General features: G+C 47.3%; 1 protein-coding gene across 2 annotated transcripts in view; it reads right to left on the reverse strand.

The window, feature by feature from the left end:
* The window catches only part of LOC129833326 (microtubule-associated serine/threonine-protein kinase 1-like), a 60,128-nt gene extending 37,900 nt beyond the window's left edge, over positions 1-22,228 (reverse strand). The window contains exons 1-2 of one of the 2 annotated variants that reach the window (XM_055897839.1): positions 21,371-22,228; positions 4,691-4,719 (exon numbers count right to left, since the gene is read on the reverse strand). In XM_055897839.1, the coding sequence (XP_055753814.1) occupies positions 4,691-4,719; positions 21,371-21,409 (68 nt within the window). In that variant the 5' untranslated portion in view covers positions 21,410-22,228. Of the gene's footprint in view, positions 1-2,697; positions 2,892-4,690; positions 4,720-21,370 lie in introns of those variants that run through there. The other variant, XM_055897840.1, reaches the window with a different exon arrangement.
* Between the last annotated feature and the right edge of the window lie 3,625 nt (positions 22,229-25,853).

Here is a 25,853-nt window from a genome sequence, read left to right on the forward strand (position 1 = left end):
TTACAACTCCAACACTGAATACCACTGGTCTAGGTGCTTACTTCAAAGCTAGAACAGCTTTTGACGTTGCAGTCTCAGAGACAAAACATTAGCTTCTTGTTATTGTCTTTGACAAACTAAGATCCCTTATTTTGTCTAGAAACATAGAGGCTGACAGAGACACAGTGGACAGTGTCAAGAGTGGCATTCTTCAGATTCAGTATTGAGGGGGTAGACTTTTCCTGGAACTGAAGTCAGGCTCCGACGGGACTAAAGAAGATTAAAGAGAAGAAAAGCCCCATTACTCCACTGAAATGATTTTTACTCTAAGAGAGGAGTAATGCTACCACTTCCACCAAAGCTACTGCTATTGAATCCAAACATCCCCTGAGAGACAGGAGACCACTCAGAAGGATGGATTCTTTGGACTGGCCCAGGTATCTTGACACCCCACTTACCTCCTTCGATGTGTGATATGTGTGGCATTGTTTGAAGGTAGATTCAGCGAAATGACATTGGCACGAGCAGCACCGGAGATATATTGAGATAAATGAGATGCAAGACTTCACTCTCACAGTCACACACAGTATCTGCGTATGTGCACGGGTTTGCTTCACACTGTGAACAACGTGGCAGCCAGGGCACCAAAACAGTGGAGAAGTTGAGCCTTGTGCTTTAATGCTCTTAGTTGACCCACTACCCTCTTTACTTTCTGCATCTACCTCATATCCCTGAGTCTACCTTTAAGTACTGTGTAATAGTGGTCTGATGGCCTTGTTTGTTTGTAAGGGCTAAGGTGTGGCCATGAGAGAGAGAGGTGTGTGTGTGTGTGTGTGTGTGTGTGTGTGTGTGTGTGTGTGTGTGTGTGTGTGTGTGTGTGTGTGTGTGTGTGTGTGTGTGTGTGTGTGTGTGTGTGTGTGTGTGTGTGTGTGTGTGTGTGTGTGTGTGTGTGTGTTCTAGGGAGGGGTTAGGGATGGAGCAGTGTTGTTTTCGCTCTGATATTTTTTGTGATGAGGTACACCTGAGCCCAGCACCTGAGGGACATACACTGTCTGATTATCAACACTCATTATCTCTCCTTTTATCTCTCCTTCCCTCATTATCTTCTTTACCTCTCACTCCTTCCATCCTGAACACACCCACCCACTACATCTGTATTTAGCTAACACACACACACGGAAACACACACACCCCCACATAAAAAGAGGAGAGACTTGTGTGCACGCATGTGCCTGACTACAGCTGAATGGACACTCATCCCAGGACGTTCTCTCGCTCACTAGCTCTCTTTCTCTCTGTCATCCTCTCTTTCGTGTTTAAACTGTAAAGAGCTGGATACAGACAGAAAGAAAGAGGGAGAGGGAAAGAGAGAGATTGAGAGAGGGGGGGTAGAGAGAGATGCATGTGCGTGTCTTCACTGCTCACATAACCCCCCAGTGTGTTGGTCCTTGATGGAGGCTGAGATAGAGATATTACCCCTGGGCCCTGTGCTCTTACTCACTCCCTCTCCCTCCAGCTCTCACTTCCTCTACCCCTTTCTTTCTCCCTCACTCTCTCTCCTCACTTGCTAAGCCACTTTGACTTGAGGATGTGACTGGAAGATAATGTAGTGTGATAATGGCATGTCCATTCAAAACAAATAGGGAATGCCATTGATGAACCTGCTGTAGCAAAGCACCAGCTAACATAAAATGGTAACAAAGTCTGATAGATCTATTACACTGCAGTGTAATGGGAAGATATACATTTGTTTGAAAGTAATTATATAGGGGCACTATGAGATGATTGAACACACAAATTCATATGAAACTACTACCATCAGCACAACAGACTTCTTGTTAATCAGCATGCTGACTAAGTCGAGTATCTTCTGTCTGGTGGGTGTTTGTGTGTGTTGGTGTGTGTGTTAAAACTGCAGTAATAACAGGCCAGAGGCAGCCTAATCCCTGGCCAATCAGCAGGAGAGAATGAAGTCATTGGGTGTCGGAGGGACTGGGGCACAGTAGGAGAACTTCTCTGAGATTAAAGCGAAATGATCTTGATCATGGCTAGAACTAATTGTTTTAGAATATTCTATGTGTCAGAGAGCTACGTATCCCCTTACAGTCATCGCTCAACAAAGAGTTTATCTCAGCATCACTGAGTCAACCTGATTCAAACAGAGTCATGGATATAATCAAACAGTCACCTTTCATTTAAGTCACTGATTAGTAAATACTATATTAAGCCTCAAATAATGCTACAGTCCTATCTTAGCTGGTACATAGAGGATGTCTGTAGAACCACTGACACAGCAATCTTCATAAACACTACTCTAAGCCACTCGACAGCCTCACTCAGCAGAACTGAGCAGAAATACAAAACCAGATGGACACTCACACACTCACACACACACGCACACATGCACACACACACACACACACTCACACACACTCGGTGACCTTACAAGCACAAACACATCAGTTGCACTGTCAATGCTAACCACCTCCTCATGTACACTTAGCTACTACACAAACACAGAGACGGAGAGAAACACAGATAGATGAGGTGATGGAGGGAGGGAGAGAAACACAGATAGATGAGGTGATGGAGGAAGGGAGGGATGAGAGAAGGATAAAAACAAGGACAGGGAACAACATCACGTATTACAAAGACAGAATCCCCCCATCCTCAGGACACTCTGACCTATTTAACAGTGCCCTTTGTTTTATATTGTACCTTTTGGTGCGTCGGAACATGTTGCTTGCGTAGTGAGGGTAGCTTAGCGTAATGCTAAGCAACGAGAGCAGTTGAGAACTGAGAGTCAGGAAGCAGCAGGGTCCCTTGAAAATGTCGTCGCAAACGCTCCCTCAACCTTTAGATGTGCACCGGTGTCTGAGTGATGTGGCGGTAGACAAACGACAGTAAAGGAGAGTGAGGGAGAGAGAGAGAGAGAGAGAGAGAGAGAGAGAGAGAGAGAGAGAGAGAGAGAGAGAGAGAGAGAGAGAGAGAGAGAGAGAGAGAGAGAGAGAGAGAGAGAGAGAGAGAGAGAGAGAGAGAGAGAGAGAGAGAGAGAGAGAGAGAGAGAGGAGAGAGAGGAGAGAGAGGGAGGGAGGGAGGGAGGGAGGGAGGGAGGGAGGGAGGGAGGGAGGGAGGGAGGGAGGGAGGGAGGGAGGGAGGGAGGGAGGGAGGGAGGGAGGGGGAGAGGCTGAGGCTGTCTTTGATTTCAAATAGGAACAAAAAATCAGACAGGGTATTGTGGATCGTGTCTCAAGCGTAAGGGCCATGGCAAGGGAAAGGCTTACCAAGAAAAACTTTCAAAAGGACTAATTTGAGACAGAAAGGAGTTGTGGGGGTAATGTCATAAGAATGCACTCTCTCTCTCGCTGTGTGTGTGTTTGAGAGGGAAACCTGTGTCAAAAGCTTTTTACTGGAGGCTACTGTAAATATGAATGAGAGAAAAGAGAGCGAGGGAAGAAGGGATGATGAATTCATAATCCCAGGGAGGAGGAGAAGACACTTAAAGAAGTCCAGAGCGTGTTAAGTGAAGCTGATGCTAGGAGGTGGTAGAGATGTGTGTCTGCAATATGTGTGTATACAAGTGGACGTGTCTTACATAACAAAAAACAGATAGTTTAGATTAGATATGAGCACATCCATTCCATAATTCATCCAAGCAAATGTAAAACCTCAACAGTGCTGATAAATACAAGCCTACTGAGAACAATAGAGGAGACACCCCATCCAGATGAATAGATCAAGGCAGTAGATGAATGTGAGGTCTACTCCAGTGAGCTCATCTATAATGGATGATATGGATGATACTGGTCTATGGGGAGGGGGGCCTAGAATGGGAACCAGACTGAGACAGAATGAACCCAGATGGTACATCTCTGGAGGAGAGCATAGAGTTGATGACTAAATGGGGGACAAAATGAAAGCTGAATACCACTGTGAGGGAAAGATAGAGGAGATGACCAGTGGTCACTGATGTCAGAGGTCAGCACGGTCCCCAGGTTAATTTCCTGGTTTATTTCCCAGGGGCATGGTGTGGGTGATATGGGCAGGGGGAAGAGACGGGTTACAGAGAAAGGCAGAGAGGGACTGGATGGAAGTAGGGACAGAGACTACACAGAGAGACTGCTTGGGTCTGTGTTCTGTATGCTGTGATTATAAACACACACAAGCGTGCGCACACACACACACACACATATACACACACACACAATGATAGAATGATGAAAGCTTCATTTACCACATTATTAACATATTATAACATTTAATTAACACAATCAATTATGTCAGCCATATCTTTGTCTTGCTGACACAGACAATAACACACTGGAGCTGTTTCCCTACCACACACAAGCTAGGGTATGAGAAAAGGAGGGTGAGCGAGAGAGAGCGAGAGAGACAGACAAAGAAGGAGGAGGAAGTGTTTCAGCACCATGGAAAGCGATCAGACGCAGAGCGCTGTCTACCCAGACAGACGGCAGGATTGCCTCCTCCATTCATTCTAATTCCCCTCTAAGTACCTCTAAAGTATCCTCAAACCCTCAATAGGGTGTTGAAACGCTAATCATGTCTCAACAGGGATGAAATCTTCCAACCAGGACAGTAGAGCCCTCGGCTGATAAAAGAGTTGTTGTTTCCAAACACACACTTCCCCTGGCTCGGGGTGTGTTTCATAGGGAGTGCCCAGTTGGCCAGGAGGGAGGGAAGATGTACTAACCTGCTGTTCTTGCGGGGCAGTGGCAGATCCTTCTGGAAGAAAGGCAGAAAAAGAGAGGACAACAGAGATCAGGTACTGGTAACATTAGAGGGATTCACAGGTTACGAGGTGGTTAGAAGCAGAGAAACAGACATCAACTAAACCCCTGTACGTCACCGCACCACATTGGTACATAAGCTAAGCAATGTAATGTTATGATATGACACCTCCCTTCAGTCTCTTAGTCCACTTGGACCTCGTCTCTGCTATTAAGACTCACATATACAGTACATGAATATATTTATTTATTTATTTCACCTTTATTTAACCAGGTAGGCTAGTTGAGAACAAGTTCTCATTTACAACTGCGACCTGGCCAAGATAAAGCAAAGCAGTGCGACACACACAACAACACAGAGTTACACATGGAATAAACAAGCGTACAGTCAATAGCACAATAGTTTAAAAAAGAAAGTCTATATACAGTGTGTGCAAATGGCATGAGGAGGTAAGGCAATAAATAGGCCATAGTAGCAAAGTAATTACCATTTAGCAGATTAACACTGGAGTGATAGATGAGCAGATGATGGTGTGTATGTAGTGATACTGGTGTGCAAAAGAGCAGCACAGTAAATAAAAACAATATGGGGATGAGGTAGGTAGATTGGGTGGGTGGGCTATTTACAAATGGACTATGTACAGCTGCAGCGATCGGTTAGCTGCTCAGATAGCTGATGTTTAAAGTTAGTGAGGGAACGATTTTTGCAATTCGTTCCAGTCACTGGCAGCAGAGAACTGGAAGGAAAGGCGGCCAAAGGTGGTGTTGGCTTTGGGGATGACCAGTGAGATATACCTGCTGGAGCACGTGCTACGGGTGGGTGTTGTTATCGTGACCAGTAAGCTAAGGCGGAGCTTTACCTAGCATAGACTTATAGATGACCTGGAGCCAGTGGGTCTGGCGACGAATATGTAGCGAGGGCCAGCCAACTAGAGCATACAGGTCGCAGTGGTGGTTGGTAGAAGGCGCTTTGGGAACAAAACGGATGGCACTGTGATAGACTGCATCCAATTTATTGAGTAGGGTATTGGAGGCTATTTTGTAGATGACATCGCCAAAGTCGAAGATTGGTAGGATAGTCAGTTTTACTAGGGTAAATTTGTCGGCGTGAGTGAAGGATGCTTTTGTTGCGAAATAGAAAGCCGATTCTAGATTTAATTTTGGATTGGAGATGTTTGATATGAGTCTGGAAGGAGAGTTTACAGTCTAGCCAGACACCTAGGTATTTGTAGTTGTCCACATATTCTAGGTTAGAGCCGTCCAGAGTAGTGATGCTAGTCGGGCGGGCAGTGTGCGGGCATCAAACGGTTGAAGAGCATGCATTTAGTTTTAGTTGCATTTGATAGCAGTTTACTGGCCACAGAAGGAGTGTTGTATGGCATTGAAGCTCGTTTAGAGGTTAGTTAACACAGTGTCCAAAGAAGGGCCAGATGTATACAGAATGGTGTCGTCTGCATAGAGGTGGATCAGGGAATCACCCGCAGCAAGAGTGACATCCTTGATGTATACAGAGAAAAGAGTTGGCCTGAGAATTGAACCCTGTGGTACCCCCATAGAGACTGCCAGAGGTCCGGACAACATATATATACAGTACATGGTATTCTGTGTGTCTTTGTTTGTTAATTCCGTCGAGGGAGCGATACCAGGAAACAGCAGAACAGAGAGGATGGGTAAGTGCATTATGTGCTTGTATATGTGAGTGTGTGCTTTAGTAATGTGGACCAGTGCTTTGAAGTGGACCAACGCTCTCGCTACCTCTCCCTCTCTGTCTTTCTCTCTTTCTGTGTTCCCCCAGCAGAGCAGAACAGTGTGTCCACCCCCCTATCTCTCCCCTGGGTCCCAGATGGACCCAGAACACTGGGCTGGAACAGCAGCAAATGCTGAGAAGTGCCAAATCCTACACCAGCCCAGCCTGGCTCTTTGAAATGTTTCTAACTGAGGCACTGGTTTAGTTTCCCTGGCACTGTTTTAGCATTTGTGGCACAAATCCCATTCAAGTCATAGTACCGATATTTGCATTTTTCATGCATCATGTTCAAATCATCTATAAGTGACATTGTTGAGCTTCACAGTCAATGTTAGATATTTTCGGAGGATTTGGACAAAAATGCTAATATTGGTACCATGACTTGAATGGAATTTGTACCACAAATGCTAAAACATTAGTATTTGGTGTAACGGTCCTGACCTGTTTTATGTTGTTTTTGTATGTGTTTATGGTCAGGGCGTGTGTTTTGGGTGGGCAGTCTATGTTTTCTGTTTCTATGTTGGTTTTGGGTTGCCTGGTATGGCTCTTAATTAGAGGCAGGTGGTTTGCGTTTTCCTCTAATTAAGAGTCATATTTAGGTAGGGTGTTCTCACTGTTTGTTTGTGGGTGATTGTCTCCTGTGTCGTCGAATGTATGTACCATACGGGACTGTTTGGCTGTTCGTTTTGTTTTGATGTAGTCTGTTCCTGTCCGTGAGTTTTACGTTAGTTATGTAAGTTCATGTTCAGGTTTTTCGTCTACGTCGTTTTCTTGTTTTGTAATTTTGAAAGTGTTTTGTTTTTCGTGTTGCCATCGTCGTGTTCAAATAAAAGATGGCTTATTTCCCGAATGCTGCATTTTGGTCTACTGATCCTTCTCTCCTCTCCTCATCCGAGGATGATGAGAACGACAGCCCTTACAGAATCACCCACCACGCTAGGACCAATTGGCAAGGGAAAACTCAACGGAGTAAGGGACAGGAAAAGAAGGAGCAATGGACATGGGACGATATATTGGACGGAAAGGGTTGCTACACATGGGAGGAGATCCTGGCTGGTAGGGATCGCCTCCCATGGGAACAGCTGGAGGCACTGAGGAGAGCAGAGGCTACCGGAGAGAGGAACCGGAGTTATGAGGGAACGCGTCTGGCACGGAAGCCCAAAAAGCCCGTAAGTAACACCCAAAAATTTCTTGGGGGGGGGGGCTAAGAGGTAGTGGGCCAAGGGCAGGTAGGAGACCTGCGCCCACTTCCCAGGCTTACCGTGGAGAGCGGGAGTACGGGCAGGCGCCGTGTTACGCAGTAGAGCGCACGGTGTCTCCTGTACGAGTGCATAGGCCAGTGCGGGTTATTCCACCTCCCCGCACTGGCAGGGCTAGATTGGGTATTGAGCCAGGTGTCATGAGGCCGGCTCAACGCGTCTGGTCTCCAGTGCGTCTCCTCGGGCCGGCATACATGGCACCTGCCTTACGCATGGTTTCCCCGGTTCGCCTACATAGGCCGGTGCGGGTTATTCCACCTCCCCGCACTGGTCGGGTGACCGGGAGCATTCAACCAGGTAAGGTTGGGCAGGCTCAATGCTCAAGAGTGCCAGTACGCCTCCACGGTCCGGTATTTCCGGCGCCACCTCCCCGCCCCAGCCTAGTACCTACAGTGCCTACACTACGCACTAGGCTACCAGTGCGTCTCCTGAGCCCTGTTCCTCCTCCACGCACTCTCCCTGTAGTGCGTGTATCTAGCCCGGTGCCTCCAGTTCCGGCACCACGCACTAAGCCTCCTGTGCGTCTCCAGAGCCCTGTACACACTATCTTCTCCCCCTACTAATCCTGATGTGCTTGTCCTCAGCCCGGTGTCACCAGTGCCGGTACCTCGCATCAGGTATAGAGTGGGCTTTGAGAGTACAGTGTGCCCTGTCCCTGCTCCCCGCACTAGTAGGAAGGTGCTTATCCTTAGCCCAGTGCCTCCAGTTCCGGCACCACGCACCAGGTCTACAGTGCGCCGTATCCGGCCAGAGCCATCCGTCTCACCAGCGCCATCTGAGCCATCCGTCTCCCCAGCGCCATCTGAGCCATCCGTCTCCCCAGCGCCATCTGAGCCATCCGTCTCCCCAGCGCCGTCTGAGCCATCCGTCTGCAATGAGCCTGCAAAGCCGCCCGTCTGCCATGAGCCTGCTAAGCCGCCCGTCTGCCATGAGCCTACAGAGCCGTCTGCCAGACAGGAGCCGCTAGAGCCGCACGCCAGACAGGAGCCGCTAGAGCCGCCAACCAGACAGGATCTGCCAGAGCCGCCAACCAGACAGGATCTGCCAGAGCCGCCAACCAGACAGGATCTGCCAGAGCCGCCAACCAGACAGGATCTGCCAGAGCCGCCAGCGAGCCATGAGCAGCCAGAGCCGTCAGAGAGCCATGAGCGTCGAGAGCCGTCAGCCTGCCATGAGCGTCGAGAGCCGTCAGCCTGCCATGAGCGTCGAGAGCCGTCAGCCTGCCATGAGAGCCGTCAGCCTGCCATGAGCGTCGAGAGCCGTCAGCCAGCCATGAGCGTCGAGAGCCGTCAGCCTGCCATGAGCGTCGAGAGCCGTCAGCCTGCCATGAGCGTCGAGAGCCGTCAGCCAGCCATGAGCGTCGAGAGCCGTCAGCCAGCCATGAGCGTCGAGAGCCGTTCAGTCAGGATCTGCCTGAGTATATCAGCCGGGACCTGCCCCTTGTCCCGGTGCTGCCCCTTATCCCGGTGCTGCCCCTTATCCCGGTGCTGCCCCTTGTCCCGGTGCTGCCCCTTATCCCGGTGCTGCCCCTTGTCCCGGTGCTGCCCCTTATCCCGGTGCTGCCCCTTATCCCGGTGCTGCCCCTTATCCCGGTGCTGCCCCTTATCCCGGTGCTGCCCCTTGTCCCGGTGCTGCCCCTTGTCCCGGTGCTACCCCTTGTCCCGGTGCTGCCCCTTGTCCCGGTGCTGCCCCTTGTCCCGGTGCTGCCCCTTGTCCCGGTGCTGCCCCTTCTCCCGGTGCTGGCCGTTCATTTAGGGGATGTTAGTTTTAGGGTGGTCATTGGAAGGGGAAGACAGAAGCGGGGAGTGACTATGGTGGTGTGGGGACAGCGTCCAGAGCCTGAGCCACCACCGTGGTCAACTGCCCACCCAGACCCTCCCCTGGACTTTGTGCTGGTGCGCCCGGCGTTCACACCTTGAGGGGGGGGTTCTGTAACAGTCCTGACCTGTTTTATGTTGTTTTTGTATGTGTTTATGGTCAGGGCGTATGTTTTGGGTGGGCAGTCTATGTTTTCTGTTTCTATGTTGGTTTTGGGTTGCCTGGTATGGCTCTTAATTAGAGGCAGGTGGTTTGCGTTTTCCTCTAATTAAGAGTCATATTTAGGTAGGGTGTTCTCACTGTTTGTTTGTGGGTGATTGTCTCCTGTGTCGTCGAATGTATGTACCATACGGGACTGTTTGGCTGTTCGTTTCGTTTTGATGTAGTCTGTTCCTGTCCGTGAGTTTTACGTTAGTTATGTAAGTTCATGTTCAGGTTTTTCGTCTACGTCGTTTTCTTGTTTTGTAATTTTGAAAGTGTTTTGTTTTTCGTGTTGCCATCGTCGTGTTCAAATAAAAGATGGCTTATTTCCCGAATGCTGCATTTTGGTCTACTGATCCTTCTCTCCTCTCCTCATCTGAGGAAGAGGAGAACGACAGCCCTTACATTTGGAAACAATGCCAGGAAAATAAAACTAATGCATGGATTGCTGTCATACCTTGTCTATAGACTGCTTACAGGGAAACCAATATGTCATTTTGTAATTTGGGATGAACTATCCCTTTAAGCTCTGTGGTGCCTAGAGCTTCAGCCTCAAACAGAGCCTGATTCTGCCTCTGGCTGTGTCCCTGACTGCTTACTTCTTAAACACACATTCACTGCAGCAGACTCCCACTCTCTCCAGACATACATGTAGAACATGAAAGAGACAGAGAAATTGCAAATTGACCAAGTGTACCGGGTGACGCTCTCCTCATCCTCGGATGAGGTGAGGAGAGAAGGATCTTCAGACCAAAACGCAGGCTTAGGGAAATAAGCCATCTTTATTAACAATGATGATGGCAAAACACGAAACGAAACAAAACACTTTCAAAACTACAAAATAAGAAAACGACGTTGACGAAACCTGAACATAAACTTATATAACTAAACATAAACTTACGTACAGGAAACAGACGACATCGAAACGAAAACGAAACAAACAAACGCTACAGTCCAGTGTGGTACGAACAAACATACTGACACAGGAGACAATCACCCACAAACAAACAGTGAGAATGCCCTACCTAAATATGACTCTTAATTAGAGGCAAACGCAAACCACCTGCCTCTAATCAAGAGCCATACCAGGCAAACCAAAACCAACATAGAAACAGATAACATAGAATGCCCACCCAACCTCACGTCCTGACCAACTAACACACAAAAACTAACATAAATAGGTCAGGAACGTGACAGTACCCCCCCCACAAGGTGCGAACTCCGGACGCACCAGCACAAAGTCTAGGGGAGGGTCTGGGTGGGCATCTAACCACGGTGGTGGCTCAGGCTCCGGGCGCGGTTCCCACCCCACCATAATCCATCCTAACTTCCTCCCTCCACGAATGTCCACCCTCTTTTGACCCCCACAAAATCCCCTTAACAACATATCTAAGAATGACAACACCGGGACAGAGAGATAAACCAAGACAGAGGGATAGATAAGAATATAGAGGTAGAAAAAGATAGAGAGGGAGATCAGGATAGAGGGGCAACTCCGGACTGAAGGGCAGCTCCGGACAGAGAGACAGCTCTGGACTGATGGGCAGTTCTGGGTATCTAGCCTTTTCAGGCTGAAGGGCAGCTCATGGCTGACTGACGACTCTCGACGCTCATGGCAGGCTGACGGCTCTCGACGCTCATGGCAGGCTGACGGCTCTCGACGCTCATGGCAGGCTGACGGCTCTCGACGCTCATGGCGCTCTGACGGCTCTCGACGCTCATGGCGCTCTGACGGCTCTCGACGCTCATGGCGCTCTGACGGCTCTCGACGCTCATGGCGCTCTGACGGCTCTCGACGCTCATGGCGCTCTGACGGCTCTCGACGCTCATGGCGCTCTGACGGCTCTGGCTGCTCATGGCGCTCTGACGGCTCTGGCTGCTCATGGCGCTCTGACGGCTCTGGCTGCTCATGGCGCTCTGACGGCTCTGGCTGCTCATGGCGCTCTGACGGCTCTGGCTGCTCATGGCGCTCTGACGGCTCTGGCTGCTCATGGCTCGCTGGCGGCTCTGGCTGCTCATGGCTCGCTGGCGGCTCTGGCTGCTCATGGCTCGCTGGCGGCTCTGGCAGATCCTGTCTGGTTGGCGGCTCTGGCAGATCCTGTCTGGTTGGCGGCTCTGGCAGATCCTGTCTGGTTGGCGGCTCTGGCAGATCCTGTCTGGCTGACGGCTCTAGCGGCTCCTGTCTTGCTGATGGCTCTAGCGGCTCCTGTCTGGCTGACGGCTCTGTAGGCTCATGGCAGACGGGCGGCTTTGCAGGCTCATGGCAGACGGGCGGCTTTGCAGGCTCCTGGCAGACGGATGGCTCAGACGGCGCTGGGGAGACGGATGGCTCAGATGGCGCTGGGGAGACGGATGGCTCAGATGGCGCTGGGGAGACGGATGGCTCAGATGGCGCTGGGGAGACGGATGGCTCAGATGGCGCTGGGGAGACGGATGGCTCTGGCCGGATATGGCGCACTGTAGACCTGGTGCGTGGTGCCAGAACTGGAGGCACCGTGCTAATGACAAGCACCTTCCTACTAGTGCGGGGAGCAGGGACAGTGCACACTGTATTCTCAAAGCCTACTCTATCCCTGATGCGTGGTACCGGCACTGGTGACGCCGGGCTGAGGACAAGCACATCAGGATTAGTAGGGGGAGAAGATAGTGTGTACAGGGCTCTGGAGACGCACTGGTAGCTTAGTGCGTGGGGCCGGAACTGGAGGCACCGGGCTAGATACACGCACTACAGGGAGAGTGCGTGGAGGAGGAACAGGGCTCAGGATACGCACTGGTAGCCTAGTGCGTAGTGTATACACTGTAGGTACTAGGCTGGGGCGGGGAGGTGGTGCCGGAAATACCGGACCGTGGAGACGTACTGGCACTCTTGAGCATTGAGCCTGCCCAACCTTACCTGGTTGAATGCTCCCGGTTGCCCGACCAGTGCGGGGAGGTGGAATAACCCGCACCGGCCTATGTAGGCGAACCGGGGAAACCATGCGTAAGGCAGGTGCCATGTATGCCGGCCCGAGGAGACGCACTGGAGACCAGACGCGTTGAGCCGGCCTCATGACACCTGGCTCAATACTCAATCTAGCCCTACCAGTGCGGGGAGGTGGAATAACCCGCACTGGGCTATGCACTCGTACAGGAGACACCGTGCGCTCTACTGCGTAACACGGCGCCTGCCCGTACTCCCGCTCTCCACGGTAAGCCTGGGAAGTGGGCGCAGGTCTCCTACCTGCCCTTGGCCCACCACCTCCTAGCCCCCCCCCAAGAAATTTTTGGGAATTACTTACGGGCTTTTTCGGCTTCCGTGCCAGACGCGTTCCCTCATAGCTCCGGTTCCTCTCTCCGGTAGCCTCCGCTCTCCTCAGTGCCTCCAGCTGTTCCCATGGGAGGCGATCTCTACCAGCTAGAATCTCCTCCCATGTGTAGACACCCTTTCCATCCAAAACATCGTCCCATGTCCATTGCTCCTTTCTCTCCTGTCCTTTACTCCGTTTAGTTTCCCTTTGCCGCTTGGTCTTAGCGTGGTGGTGGGTGATTCTGTACCGGGTGACGCTCTCCTCATCCTCGGATGAGGTGAGGAGAGAAGGATCTTCAGACCAAAACGCAGGCTTAGGGAAATAAGCCATCTTTATTAACAATGATGATGGCAAAACACGAAACGAAACAAAACACTTTCAAAACTACAAAATAAGAAAACGACGTTGACGAAACCTGAACATAAACTTATATAACTAAACATAAACTTACGTACAGGAAACAGACGACATCGAAACGAAAACGAAACAAACAAACGCTACAGTCCAGTGTGGTACGAACAAACATACTGACACAGGAGACAATCACCCACAAACAAACAGTGAGAATGCCCTACCTAAATATGACTCTTAATTAGAGGCAAACGCAAACCACCTGCCTCTAATCAAGAGCCATACCAGGCAAACCAAAACCAACATAGAAACAGATAACATAGAATGCCCACCCAACCTCACGTCCTGACCAACTAACACACAAAAACTAACATAAATAGGTCAGGAACGTGACACCAAGAGGTACTGCAAAATAAATTGGGGGAGAGAGGGGCCAAGAGAGACACTGAGCCCATTTCCCAGGTGTGTGTTGTGTAGAGCGTTAATTAATGCATTAGCCACTCCACATCCACTCCTGTCAATGAGGGGCGACACCGTCAAGATGCCATTAGCATTGACTGACAGGCAACCAGTGACAATTAATACAATATTAGGTTAATCTTGAGCTAAAGTGTACATGATTGTTTGAGACTGTGTGTGTGTGTGTGTGTGTGTGTGTGTGTGTGTGTGATCCTCTTCATAAGGTTCTCCCTCTGGAACAACTAGAGAAACCCTCTCCACAGTGTGTGCTTGTCTAGTGGAATGTTTTTGTATCCCAGGGACAAACCTCCCACATAGCAGAATACCTTCAACACTCAGTTACCTTGAAGTGTCAAACGGAACACTCTACAGATTTAGTCTTACCACAGAGAGAGCTGGTAAAAGCTATGAATGCTTGGGAGAGAAGGCAGTAGGGCCTTGATTGAGGAGTGAATATGAAATAAATAATTTTGGATCAAAAGAGAAGTAACTTCACCATTGTAAGGTCAGATTCTCACATGAGTTTTACACCCAGCACAAGCCGAAGGTCATCGATAGTTGTTGGTGTATATTATGCTCCTCCCATGGGTTTACGTGTTAATAGAAACAAATCCCTCTTTACAAGGACAACCGAATATTCAACCTATTGATTCCTCCTCACTCCTCCATTGGTCAGACTAATTGATCCTGAGCCATCAGAGCTCTGTACATTACTTGAAAGTGTGGATGGAGGGAAGACAGTGCAGATAAAGACTGGTGATGGGGAAGGTGTATGAACATATCTCAGACACAACATCATAAAGATATCTGGCTCGTACCCGTCATACTACACATACCAGTAAATCACTTTATAATAGCCACTTTAAGAGCTGTGGCATAGATCCATATTGAGTCTATGTCTGTACTGAAATGCACTTTCAATAGATACTCTCCATTGTGCATACTTTTTCATCCAGGTCATGTAACCTCTCATAACATAATTATGAAGAGAACATAAAGTTTGCGTTGACACACAAGGAGTGGAAATCTTTTTATGCTACAAGTGCAGACTAGTTAGAGTAAGAAAGAATGAAGAGAAAACCTTCCAAATATGGAGGTATTAAACCAAAGGAACAAAGCAGGATGCACTACGCCGACTACGGCATTTAATCAAAATGAGTCTGCTCATTGTCTGATGTCCTCAGTAGGGCCCTTGACTGCTGTGGCGTGTCTGAGGCATGTCTAGACAACAAAGAGAACAATGTGGTGCATCAAAGAGATGGCAACCTTCTATTTGTCTGGGAGGAAGGAATCAGAACCATGGACAGGGCCCTACAGGTGTAGGATCTTAATTTGATTTGCGTAAATTTAATATACTAACTATTTCTCTTGTTAAAAATCTGAAATGGTATTAAATTTGGTGAAGAGCACATTATGACTTGTTTAGGACTCGAAACTCAAAGTTTAGGACTTGAGACTTGACGTGATACTTGACTGTCTTGACTTGAGACTTGACTTGGGAGTTGATTTGGGACTTGAGTGCTAAGACTTGAGACTTACTTGTGACTTGTAAAACAATGACTTGGTCCCACCTCTGATTACGGGTATTGTCCTGTGTCGTTCAACGAGGTTTACCCTCGCTCTTTTGTTTGGGTACAGCCCAGTGTTTTTGTATACGTGTTTGTTTTGGGTGTATTAAAACCCCTATTGTGTATTCCTGCGCCTGTCTCCAAAATCATTTATACCAGCGTGACAATTGCAAACTTCTGAAGCCTTTTAAAACGTCAAATACACTACAAGTTTTAAATGTCCTCCATTGCAGGAAGGAATCAGCACCATGGACAGGGCCCTACCTTGGAGGAAGGAATCATCTCCATTGACAGGGCCCTACCTTGGAGGAAGGAATCAGCACCATGGACAGTGCCCTACCTTGGAGGAAGGAATCATCTCCATTGACAGGGCCCTACCTTGGAGGAAGGAATCAGCACCATGGACAGTGCCCTACCTTGGAGGAAGGAAACTGGACCATGGACAGGGCCCTACCTTGGAGGAAGGTATCAGCACCATGGACAGGGCCCTACCTTGGAGGAAGGAATCAGCACCATGGACAGGGCCCTACCTTGGAGGAAGGAATCAGCACCATGGACAGGGCCCTACCTTGGAGGAAGGGATCAGCACCATGGACAGGGCCCTAACTTGGAGGAAGGGATCAGCACCATGGACAGGGCCCTACCTTGGAGGAAGGGATCAGCACCATGGACAGGGCCCTACCTTGGAGGAAGGAATCAGCACCATGGACAGGGCCCTACCTTGGAGGAAGGAAACTGGACCATGGACCGGGGATACTTAGGAGGAGGTCACTCCACAAAGCCAACTCAGGAGTGGGATATGGAAGACGGATATAGTAAAGGGATTCAGGGAAGCGTACAGGTTCAAAAGGACCAAATGAGATCAGGAGAGGAGATTAGCTGCTTGAGAGCCATTGTATCCTATCAGCGCATATATGATGGAATAACATCTGGTCTGGAAAGTGGTCTGACAAAAGGTGCCTCCCCTCCTAACTATTCATTTGCTTTAGATTTGCATCAGAATGTCAGATAATGTACGTTATAATGTCATGTGTCCTAATAAAAAACAATTCAATGAATAAAGGTCACCCCCTCAAACTTCCCTACAAACAGCATGATTTTCATTGTTGAACCAATACTTTAATGCTCTCTCACTTTGTCAGGCCATATGGGGAGAAACTCATGTCACACTGAAATCTAGACTTTATCAATGGCCAGTCATTGTGTCATTGACTCAGTCAATCCAGGAAGCTGAGACTAATGAAAGGAATTGCTATTGAGTTTCCGCTTTCTGAATGTTAAACACAATAAAAGTGCAGTGACTGGCTGACGGTAGAGATTGGTGCTCTGAATCGGATGGATCTGGAGAGGATTGACGACAGATGGAGCTCTGTCACAACCGTACCGTTCCCACTGACTGAACACAGATTTGAAAGCAAAACAATTATGCTCTATATTTACCCCCTCTCTGTGACGAGGATGACTGCTCTTCCAGAAGGTTCTGCACTGTGGGTTGAGGAGTCTAAATGGTCCCTCTGAGTCGCAACCACATTGGGATGTTTGTGACACAATGACAAAACATACGTCAAATGTCTATGAATATTCAAATAGACTTTATTGTCCTGTGATTGCTGTGGTTGGCAGCATTACAAATACAGTTCAGGTTCATGATTATATTGCCTGATTGTAATGCTGTGTACAGTACAGTATACTATGCTGTGGCCCAGGGGGGAGGTTGAACTCCCGGTTACAAGTCACTGTTCCACCGGATGCACCACAATATACTTGTGTATTCAGCCCAGAGCAGAAGGTGGTGCGCTGGTGATCGTTTCAACACGGGATGGTGCATCTCACAGGGTTATATCCTATATCCTCCTTCAATAAGATTTCCTAATTAATAGAATACATGTGATTGTGATGTACAGTGCATTCCGAAACTATTCAGACCCCTTGACTTTTTCCACATTTTGTTACGTTACAGCCTTATTCTAAAATGGATTAAATTGTTTTTTTCCCCCGCATCAATCTACACATAATACCCCATAATGACAATGCAAAAACAGGTTTTTAGAAATGTATGCAAAATTCTTAAAAAATAGAAATATCTTATTTACATAAGTATTCAGACCCTTTACTCAGTACTTGGTTGAAGCACCTTTTGCAGTGATTACGGCCTCAAGTCTTCTTGGGTATGATGCTACAAGCTTGGCACAACTGTATTTGAGGAGTTTCTCCCATTCTTCTCTGCAGATCTTCTCAAGTTCTGTCAGGTTGGATGGGGAGCGTCGCTGCACAGCTATTTTCAGGTCTCTCCAGAGATGCTTAATCGGGTTCAAGCTCGGGCTCTGGCTGGGTCATCCAAGGATATTCAGAGACGTGTCCCGAAGCTCCTCCTGCATTGAGTGGCTGTGTGCTTAGGGTCGTTGTCCTGTTGGAAGGTGAACCTTCACCTCAGTCTGAGGTTCTGAGTGCTCTGGAGCAGGTTTTCATCAAGGATCTCTCTGTACTTTGCTCCGTTCATCTATCCCTCGATCCTGACTAGTCTCCCAGTCCCTGCCGCTGAAAAACATCCCCACAGCATGATGCTGCCACTACCATGCTTCACCATAGGGATGGTGACAGGTTTGCTCGACGTGACGCTTGGCATTCAGGCCAAAGAGTTCAACCTTTCATCAGACCAGAGAATCTTGTTTCTCATGGTCTGAGAGTCTTTAGGTGCCTTTTGGCAAACTCCAAGCGGGCTGTCATGTGCCTTTTACTGAGGAGTGGCTTCCATCTAGTCACTCTAACATGAAGGCCTGATTGGTGGAGTGCTGCAGAGATGGTTGTCCTTCTGGAAGGTTCTCCCATCTCCACAGAGGAATGCTGGAGCTCTGTCAGAGTGACCATCGGGCTCTTGGTCACCTCCCTGGCCAATGCCCTTCTCCCACGATTGCTCAGTTTGGCCGGGCAGCAAGCTCTAGGAAGAGTCTTGGTGGTTCCAAGCTTCTTCCATTTAAGAATGATGGAGGCCACTGTGTTCTTGGGGACCTTCAATGCTGCAGAAATGCTTTGGTACCCTTCCTCAGGTCTGTGCCTCGACACAATCCTGTCTCAGAGCTCTACGGACAATTCCCTCGACCTCATGCCTTGGTTTTTGCTCTGACATTCACTGTCATCTGTGGGTCCTTATATATACAGGTGTGTGCCTTTCCAAATCATGTCCAATCAATTGAATTTACCACAGCTGGACTCCACTCAAGTTGTAGAAACATCTCAAGGATGATCAGTGGAAACAGGATGCACCTGAGCTCAAATTCGAGACTCATAGCAAAGGGTCTGAATACTTATGTAAAGAAGGTATTTCTGTTTTTTATTTTTAATACATTTGCAAAAAAAATGATAACTTTGGTACAAGACTCTGAATGTCCTTGAGTGGCCCATCCAGCGCCTGGACTTAACTCCGATCTAACATCTCTGGAGAGACCTGAAAATAGCTGTGCAGCAATGCTCTCCATCCAACCTGACAGAGCACACCAAATACAGGTGTGCCAAGATTGTAGCGTCACACCCAAGAAAACTTTAGGTTGTAATCGCTGCCAAAGGTGCTTCAACAAAGTACTGAGTAAAGGGTCTGAATACTTATGTAAATATGATATTTCTGTTTTTCATTTTTAATAAATTAGCAACCATTTCTTAAAACCTGTTTTTGCTTTGCCATTTTGGGGTATTGTGTGTAGATTGATGAGGGGAAAAACTATTTAAATGTGGAAAAAATCAAGGGTTCTGAATGCATTCTGAAAAACTGTATATAGAACCTTCCACCCCCAGCTGGGATATGGATGCTGATGAAGACCTAATGTTCGAAACGTTGTAATAAAATCCCCTGGGAGCATGAGCAACAGTGTGCAGTGGATTCCTTTCTATTAAACATAAATTCACCTAGAACTCCAGCACCTGCAAAAAGTACCTAGATGTACGTATGTTCTTCAGCTTTTGTACAACACCTCAATATCAGCAATGTGGTGCTACTTTAATTATCTTCCCCCAGACCACTTCCTGGCAGTAATCTCTGTGAAGCTCTCTGATAATGAGATGGGCTGGCTAAGACACCAGCCAGCCATGAGGATCAGACAGAGGCAGGCAGAGAGTAATGCTGCTGGCGGACCCTGCCATGAGATAGGAGGAACAGCAGCACTATTAATGGTCGTCTGACGTCATGCCCTTCAGCTCCTCCTGTCTCAGCCGGAGGAGAAATGGCCCTGGCTGTAATGAAACAGTACTGGCTGGACTCCCTGCCCACAGCTACACCGCCGCTGGCCCCATCATTTCGTAGACACACGAAGGACAATGGTGAGAAAGTGAGTCTGGGGGGCTGATCAGAACCTAGACAGGAGCCTGCTCATCACCTTAGTCAGTGTCAGTGATTGGCTCACCGTCCCATATCTGACAGATGGAGAGGGGCTGGAGAGGAGGGTGATGCTGTAGTATGGAAGTGCCATGTCATCCCCACAAGTGTCATGTCATCCCCACATGTCATCCCCACACCATCCTCAATACCCCACACATTATTCAGATCAGTCCTTCCCCTGTATGCTACTGTACATACTGTACATGTATATACATGTGTGTGTGTGTGTGTGTGTGTGTGTGTGTGTGTGTGTGTGTGTGTGTGTGTGTGTGTGTGTGTGTGTGTATGTGTGTGTGTGTGTGTGTGTAGGCTGGAGGGATAGTGTCTGGAGCAGATACAAATATGTTTTTTTAATGTTAGTCATGTTGAAGCAGTGCATTATGGGGCTGACCCTTGACCTGCTCTCTGTGGGAGTGGGGTGTTTCACCATATGACGCAGAGAGATGAGAGATGTGCCAGAAGGAGGATTTTAAACAGACACTAACGGTTGTGAGAGTGGCTGGGATGATGAGACTCCAGGGAGATGAGCTGCTGGATGAATCTGAAGGATGGTCATCCAGACACTATCCATCCTCATAAACACACAGAGAGAAGCACACTGGCATACACACACATCTTCCTTATGTACATTCATGACTCATGCTTGTTGTTGAGACATGTAGATGTTTCTAATGTCACCCGATGTCACTAGTTTGCTTTGCCTTATGTTTCACTTCACACACACATGCACTGTTTGTTTGCTGTTGTGTTTGTGCTGTTGCCAGTGTCTTCTGTCTGTGTTGTCCATTTTGTCTTACATTGCCTTTTGCCTCTTTCCAGGCCATCATTGTAATTAATGATTTGTTCTTAATTGAATTGCCTGGTAAAATAAAGGTAAAATAAAAAATGAAATACTGTGAAGTTAAGCCTATGTGCACAGACACATACCCCCCACACACAGGATGGAATTGAGAGTGTTGACAATGCCATTAGCTGGATTTTCCCAGCACAATAAAGAAACTGTGTAATGGTCAACCCCAGTCTCTCCATCCCCAGCTCTCTATCCTCCCTCCTCTTCATCACTATACTGCCCAACCCCAATGATGCCCTAAGGCCCTCTGCCTGCCTGGCTGACCGCTCAGCTCAGTTCACTTGACTGAATCACGCTCCAAGGGGGAGGGGTGACCCGTACTTAACCAGGCTACTTCATAATGGATGAACACGTAGGCTTCAGTAATATGAACATGTCATATCAATATGCATGCGGTACATTTTCATTATGGAGATATTACCTTGAATGGCATTATAGACATAGAGTCGCCAAGTATCTTATGAATATGACCTCTGCTGAGATACATTAAATCAAGATTTCTGCAGCTGAGCATATGAAGTCATAAATGCATAACACAGTTGTTATAACACATGCTCTAAAAAGGATGTTGTGTGTGGGGAGTTGGTTATTAACGTATTAGCCTAAAAATGGTATTGAACTTAATCTCAGCTCAATGGCACATTGTGTACGATTTATATTGACATGAGTGTAGCCTACATGGAACTAACTGTCAAATGAGAGATACTATCAAGCACATTACACCCGAACCTCACCTGCAGCCTCCGACGCCGAATTATCCCCGAGTCATCCATGGTGTAATAAGGCGCAGTCGGATGGGGAATTCCCAAAAACAGCCCCCTGACCCTTCACTTGTTTCGGTTTCGACCCAAACAACTCTGCGGCATCCACTGGCGTCCGGTTCTCACTCAAACAACACAGCCGAGACGGCGGCGTTGCTCGCTTTGAGCCAAAGCGCACAGTGCGCGTGCCGTGTCACGTTGAGGAACCGCTTGAAAACCACCAAATGCCAGGATGTCCCGTAGCATCTGAAACAAGCAGGGTCTTCCGGCTTTTACTTCTCCAAAATAAAGTTATTCCGCTAATGCCTATAGGTTAATTAAATGTTTAAGTCAATGATTCATAAATCCCCATGTTGATAGTCGACTGTCACCTTCACTTCTTCCCGTTGTTTTTAGAGCATCTTTGTGCACCACCAACATTTCTTTAGAGACTTCACTTGCAATATAGTCTACTGCACCAATTCTTTGGCGGTGTCTAAAATAAGTTACACCTACAGCATTAAATGTTCACAATATACCAGAATGTTCATTTCGCGGTTAATGCTGCTTGAGCAATGGTGCAAGACGTGCAACGATGCTTCCTCGAGCTCAGTCAGTCCCGTTGACATTGCCGCTGATTCGCCCAGGAATCCATCCACTTCTTTGGACTCCCAGGGCAATAACAGTCCATGACATAACAAAACACATCGCCTTTCCGCTCAAACTTAAAAAATTCGAGAGAATGTTCTTCTCCCTGGCTGCATATCGCGGTCCATTCAGTCTTCCACCTTCACTTCTTTTGATAACGGACGACAATAGCGCGATATCTGTAACCCTTCCGTGCCCGGGATTCCCTCACGCCCCTCCTCCACGCGCAACTGGGCCAGTGTGATGAACTAAACATCCCTCTCCTCTCGCCACAGGCAAATTGGGGGGATAAGAAGGATAAAATGTGGTGAACTACTTCATTGCTGGGCAACGATGAGAACCGCATGCGTGTGAACGGCCGTACTGGTCATTCAGGACCATGGACAGCGCCACGTAGCCTACGAATGAGTGCCGCTTTTAGATAGTTTTACTGCGGGCCATTGCATTGTCATAACCATAACCAAAAAAGTGTTAAACAAATCAAAATATATTTGAGATTTGAGATTTTTCAAAGTAGCCACCCTTTGCCTTGATGACAGCTTTACACACTCTTGGCATTCTCTCAACCAGCTTCACCTGGAAGGCTTTTCCAACAGTCTTGAAGGAGTTCCCACATATGCTGAGCACTTGTTGACTGTTTTTCCTTCACTCTGCGGTCCAACTAACTCTGCGGTCCAACTTCCATACTACAACTCATTCCAAATCATCTCAATTGGGTTGAAGTCGGGTCATCTGATGCAGCTCTCCATCACTCTCCTTCTTGGTCAAATAGCCCTTACACAGCCTGGAGGTGTGTTGGGTCATTGTCCTGTTGAAAAATAAATGATAGTCCCACTAAGCGGAAACCAGATTGGATGGCGTATTGCTGCAGAATGCTGTGGTAGCCATGTTGGTTAAGTGTGCCTTAAATTCTAAATAAATCACAGTGTCACCAGCAAAGCACCCCCACACATCACACCTCCTCCTCCTCCATGCTTCACGGTGGGAACCACACATGAAGAGATAATCTGTTCACCTACTCTGCGTCTCACAAAGACACAGCGGTTGGAACCAAAAATCTCAAATTTGGACTCATCAGACCAAAGGACAGATTTCCACTGGTCTAATGTCCATTGCTCGTGTTTCTTGGCCCAAGCAAGTCTCTTATTATTCCTGGTGTCCTTTAGTAGTGGTTTCTTTGCAACAATTCTACAATGAAGGCACGACTCACGCAGTCTCCTCTGAACAGTTGATGTTGAGATGTGTCTGTTACTTGAACTTTGTAATGCATTTATTTTGACTGCAATTTCTGAGGCTGGTAACTAATGAACTAATCCTCTTCAGCAGAGGTAACTTTGGGTCTTCTTCCTGTGGCGGTCCTCATGAGAGCCAGTTTCATAACAGCACTTGGTGGTTTTTGCAACTGCACGTGAAGAAACTTTCAAAGTTCTTAAAATTTTCCCGATTTCATGTCTTTTTGCTTATTTGAGCTGTTCTTACCATAATATGGACTTGGTCTTTTACCAAGTAGGTCTATCTTCTGTATACCACTCCTACATTGTCACAACACAACTGATTGGCTAAAACGCATTAAGAAGGAACGAAATTCCACAAATGAACTTTTAACAAGGCACACCTGTTTATATAAACGCATTCCAGGTGACTACCTCATGAAGATGGTTGAGAGAATGCCAAGAGTGTGCAAAGCTGTCATCAAGGCAAAGGGTAGTGTCATGGCCGTTAACAGAAGAAGACCAAGGTGCAGCGTGGTGAGCGTACATTTTCTCTTTATTTGAGAAAAATTACGCCGAACAAAACTGCAAACACTACAAAAACAAACCGTGAAGCTAAAGGCTATGTGCCCTAAACAAAAGTCAACTTCCCACAAAGACAGGTGGAAAAAAGGGATACCTAAGTATGGTTCTCAATCAGAGACAACGATAGACAGCTGCCTCTGATAAAGAACCACACCCGGCCAAACACAAAGAAATAGAAAACATAGAAATAAAGAAACTAGAATGCCCACCCTAGTCACACCCTGGCCTAACCAAAATAGAGAATAAAAACCTCTCTATGGCCAGGGCGTGACAGATGGAGAAGAATTTCGAATATAAACTATATTGTAGTTTACTACATGATTCCATATGTGTTATTTCATAGTTTTGATGTCTTCACTATTATTCTACAATGTAGAAAATAGTAAAAATAAAGAAAAACCCTGGAAAGAGTAGGTGTGTCCAAACGTTTGAGTGGTACTGTATATATTTATCCTTTTGCAATATCTGTTCATTGGTCTCAAAGCTCATATCAGGATACCATGCAAATGGAATCCGGTAAGACTACTGACCTGTTGTTGATCAAGCATGAATCATCATTATCATGCATGGCATACCCAGGATTTAAGGGATGACTGGATGACTGGTCATTCCTGGCCCATATCCAATATCTTTAGTTCCTGGTGTTTGATCAAATAGGCCTATGTGCAGCAAACAGGCTAGATCTCAAACATTTGTCATCCACTTTTTGCATAAGAAATTAGCATGAACAATTAGAGGGCTGGGAGCAGAAACCTTTGAATGTCTCTCTCCATCAGAAAAACGTTTGAGTGGAGAAAATGTTTTACTCGTGGTTTGGTGCCCTCAACATTTGTGAACAAACTGAAACAGACAGTCAGACAGTGCATGACCTGAGTGAAAAGAAGCACAAACAATGGCCAATGTTTGCCCTTGAACAGTTGGCCATTGGATAGATCTACAGATCTACTATAATGAGTTCCTCTCATCATATTTGTTTGCCTGGGATGATGATGAGGGACAGATGGGTTGCCCTTTGGCAGAGAGAGGTTGTGTAATGCTTTGTGATCAAGGATTAGGACTTTCACACTGTTTCTATGTAACATATGATCGGTCCGAGTGTATGGCGCACACAATGATGACCTCACCCTCAGCCCAGACATAGTCAGCCCACAGAGCAACACAGCACCACTCACTCACACACACACACACACACACACACACACACACACACACACACACACACACAGTCCAGCTAGACCATCCCATCCAAACAAATATACTGTAACCAATTTAAATGTATTCAACAGATTACTTCACATAGAATTGTGATGCCACTTGAATTAGTACATTGTGCTCATAATGCAAAATCATGGAGAAAAGCTGTGGTAAGCAGGCTTTGATTCATTTGATTAAATAGCAACCATCAGGGCTTTCTGGCTGGCACACTTTCCTAATGCTGATGGCTGCTCTTTATGTTCCATTTCTATGCAGCCAACATCCACCTCACAGAGACAAACATTCACAACACAATCAGGAAGCCATTAGAGTCCCTCACCCAAACCTTGTAGCACCTCATCCACTCCACTCAGTGAAATCCTCAGGCATCTCTACTGCTGTGGTGCCTTTAGACATACTGCAGGCACTCTATTGATTTTTGCTCCATGTTGCTTTAACTCATCTGACTGATAGACCCTGTAAGATGCCCTGCATGGCAGGTAAAAGCCTGGTGGGCATACAGTACATCGGAAAGTATTCAGACCCCAGACTTTTTCCACATTTTGTAACATTACAGCCTTATTCTAAAATTTATTAAATACATATTTTACTTCATCAATCTACACACAATACCCCATAATGACTAAACCAGGTTTTAAAAAACAAACAGAAATACCTTATTTACTTAAGTATTCAAACCCTTTGCTATGAGACTCGAATTTGAGATCAGGTGCATCCATTGATCATCCTTGAGATGTTTCTACAACTTGTGTGGAGTCCACCTGTGGTAAATGCAATTGTTTGTACATGATTTGGAAAGGCACACACCTGTCTATATA

The sequence above is a fragment of the Salvelinus fontinalis genome, chromosome 34 (genome assembly GCF_029448725.1).
Source record: "Salvelinus fontinalis isolate EN_2023a chromosome 34, ASM2944872v1, whole genome shotgun sequence".
In the NCBI taxonomy this organism is placed as follows: Eukaryota; Metazoa; Chordata; class Actinopteri; order Salmoniformes; family Salmonidae; genus Salvelinus; species Salvelinus fontinalis.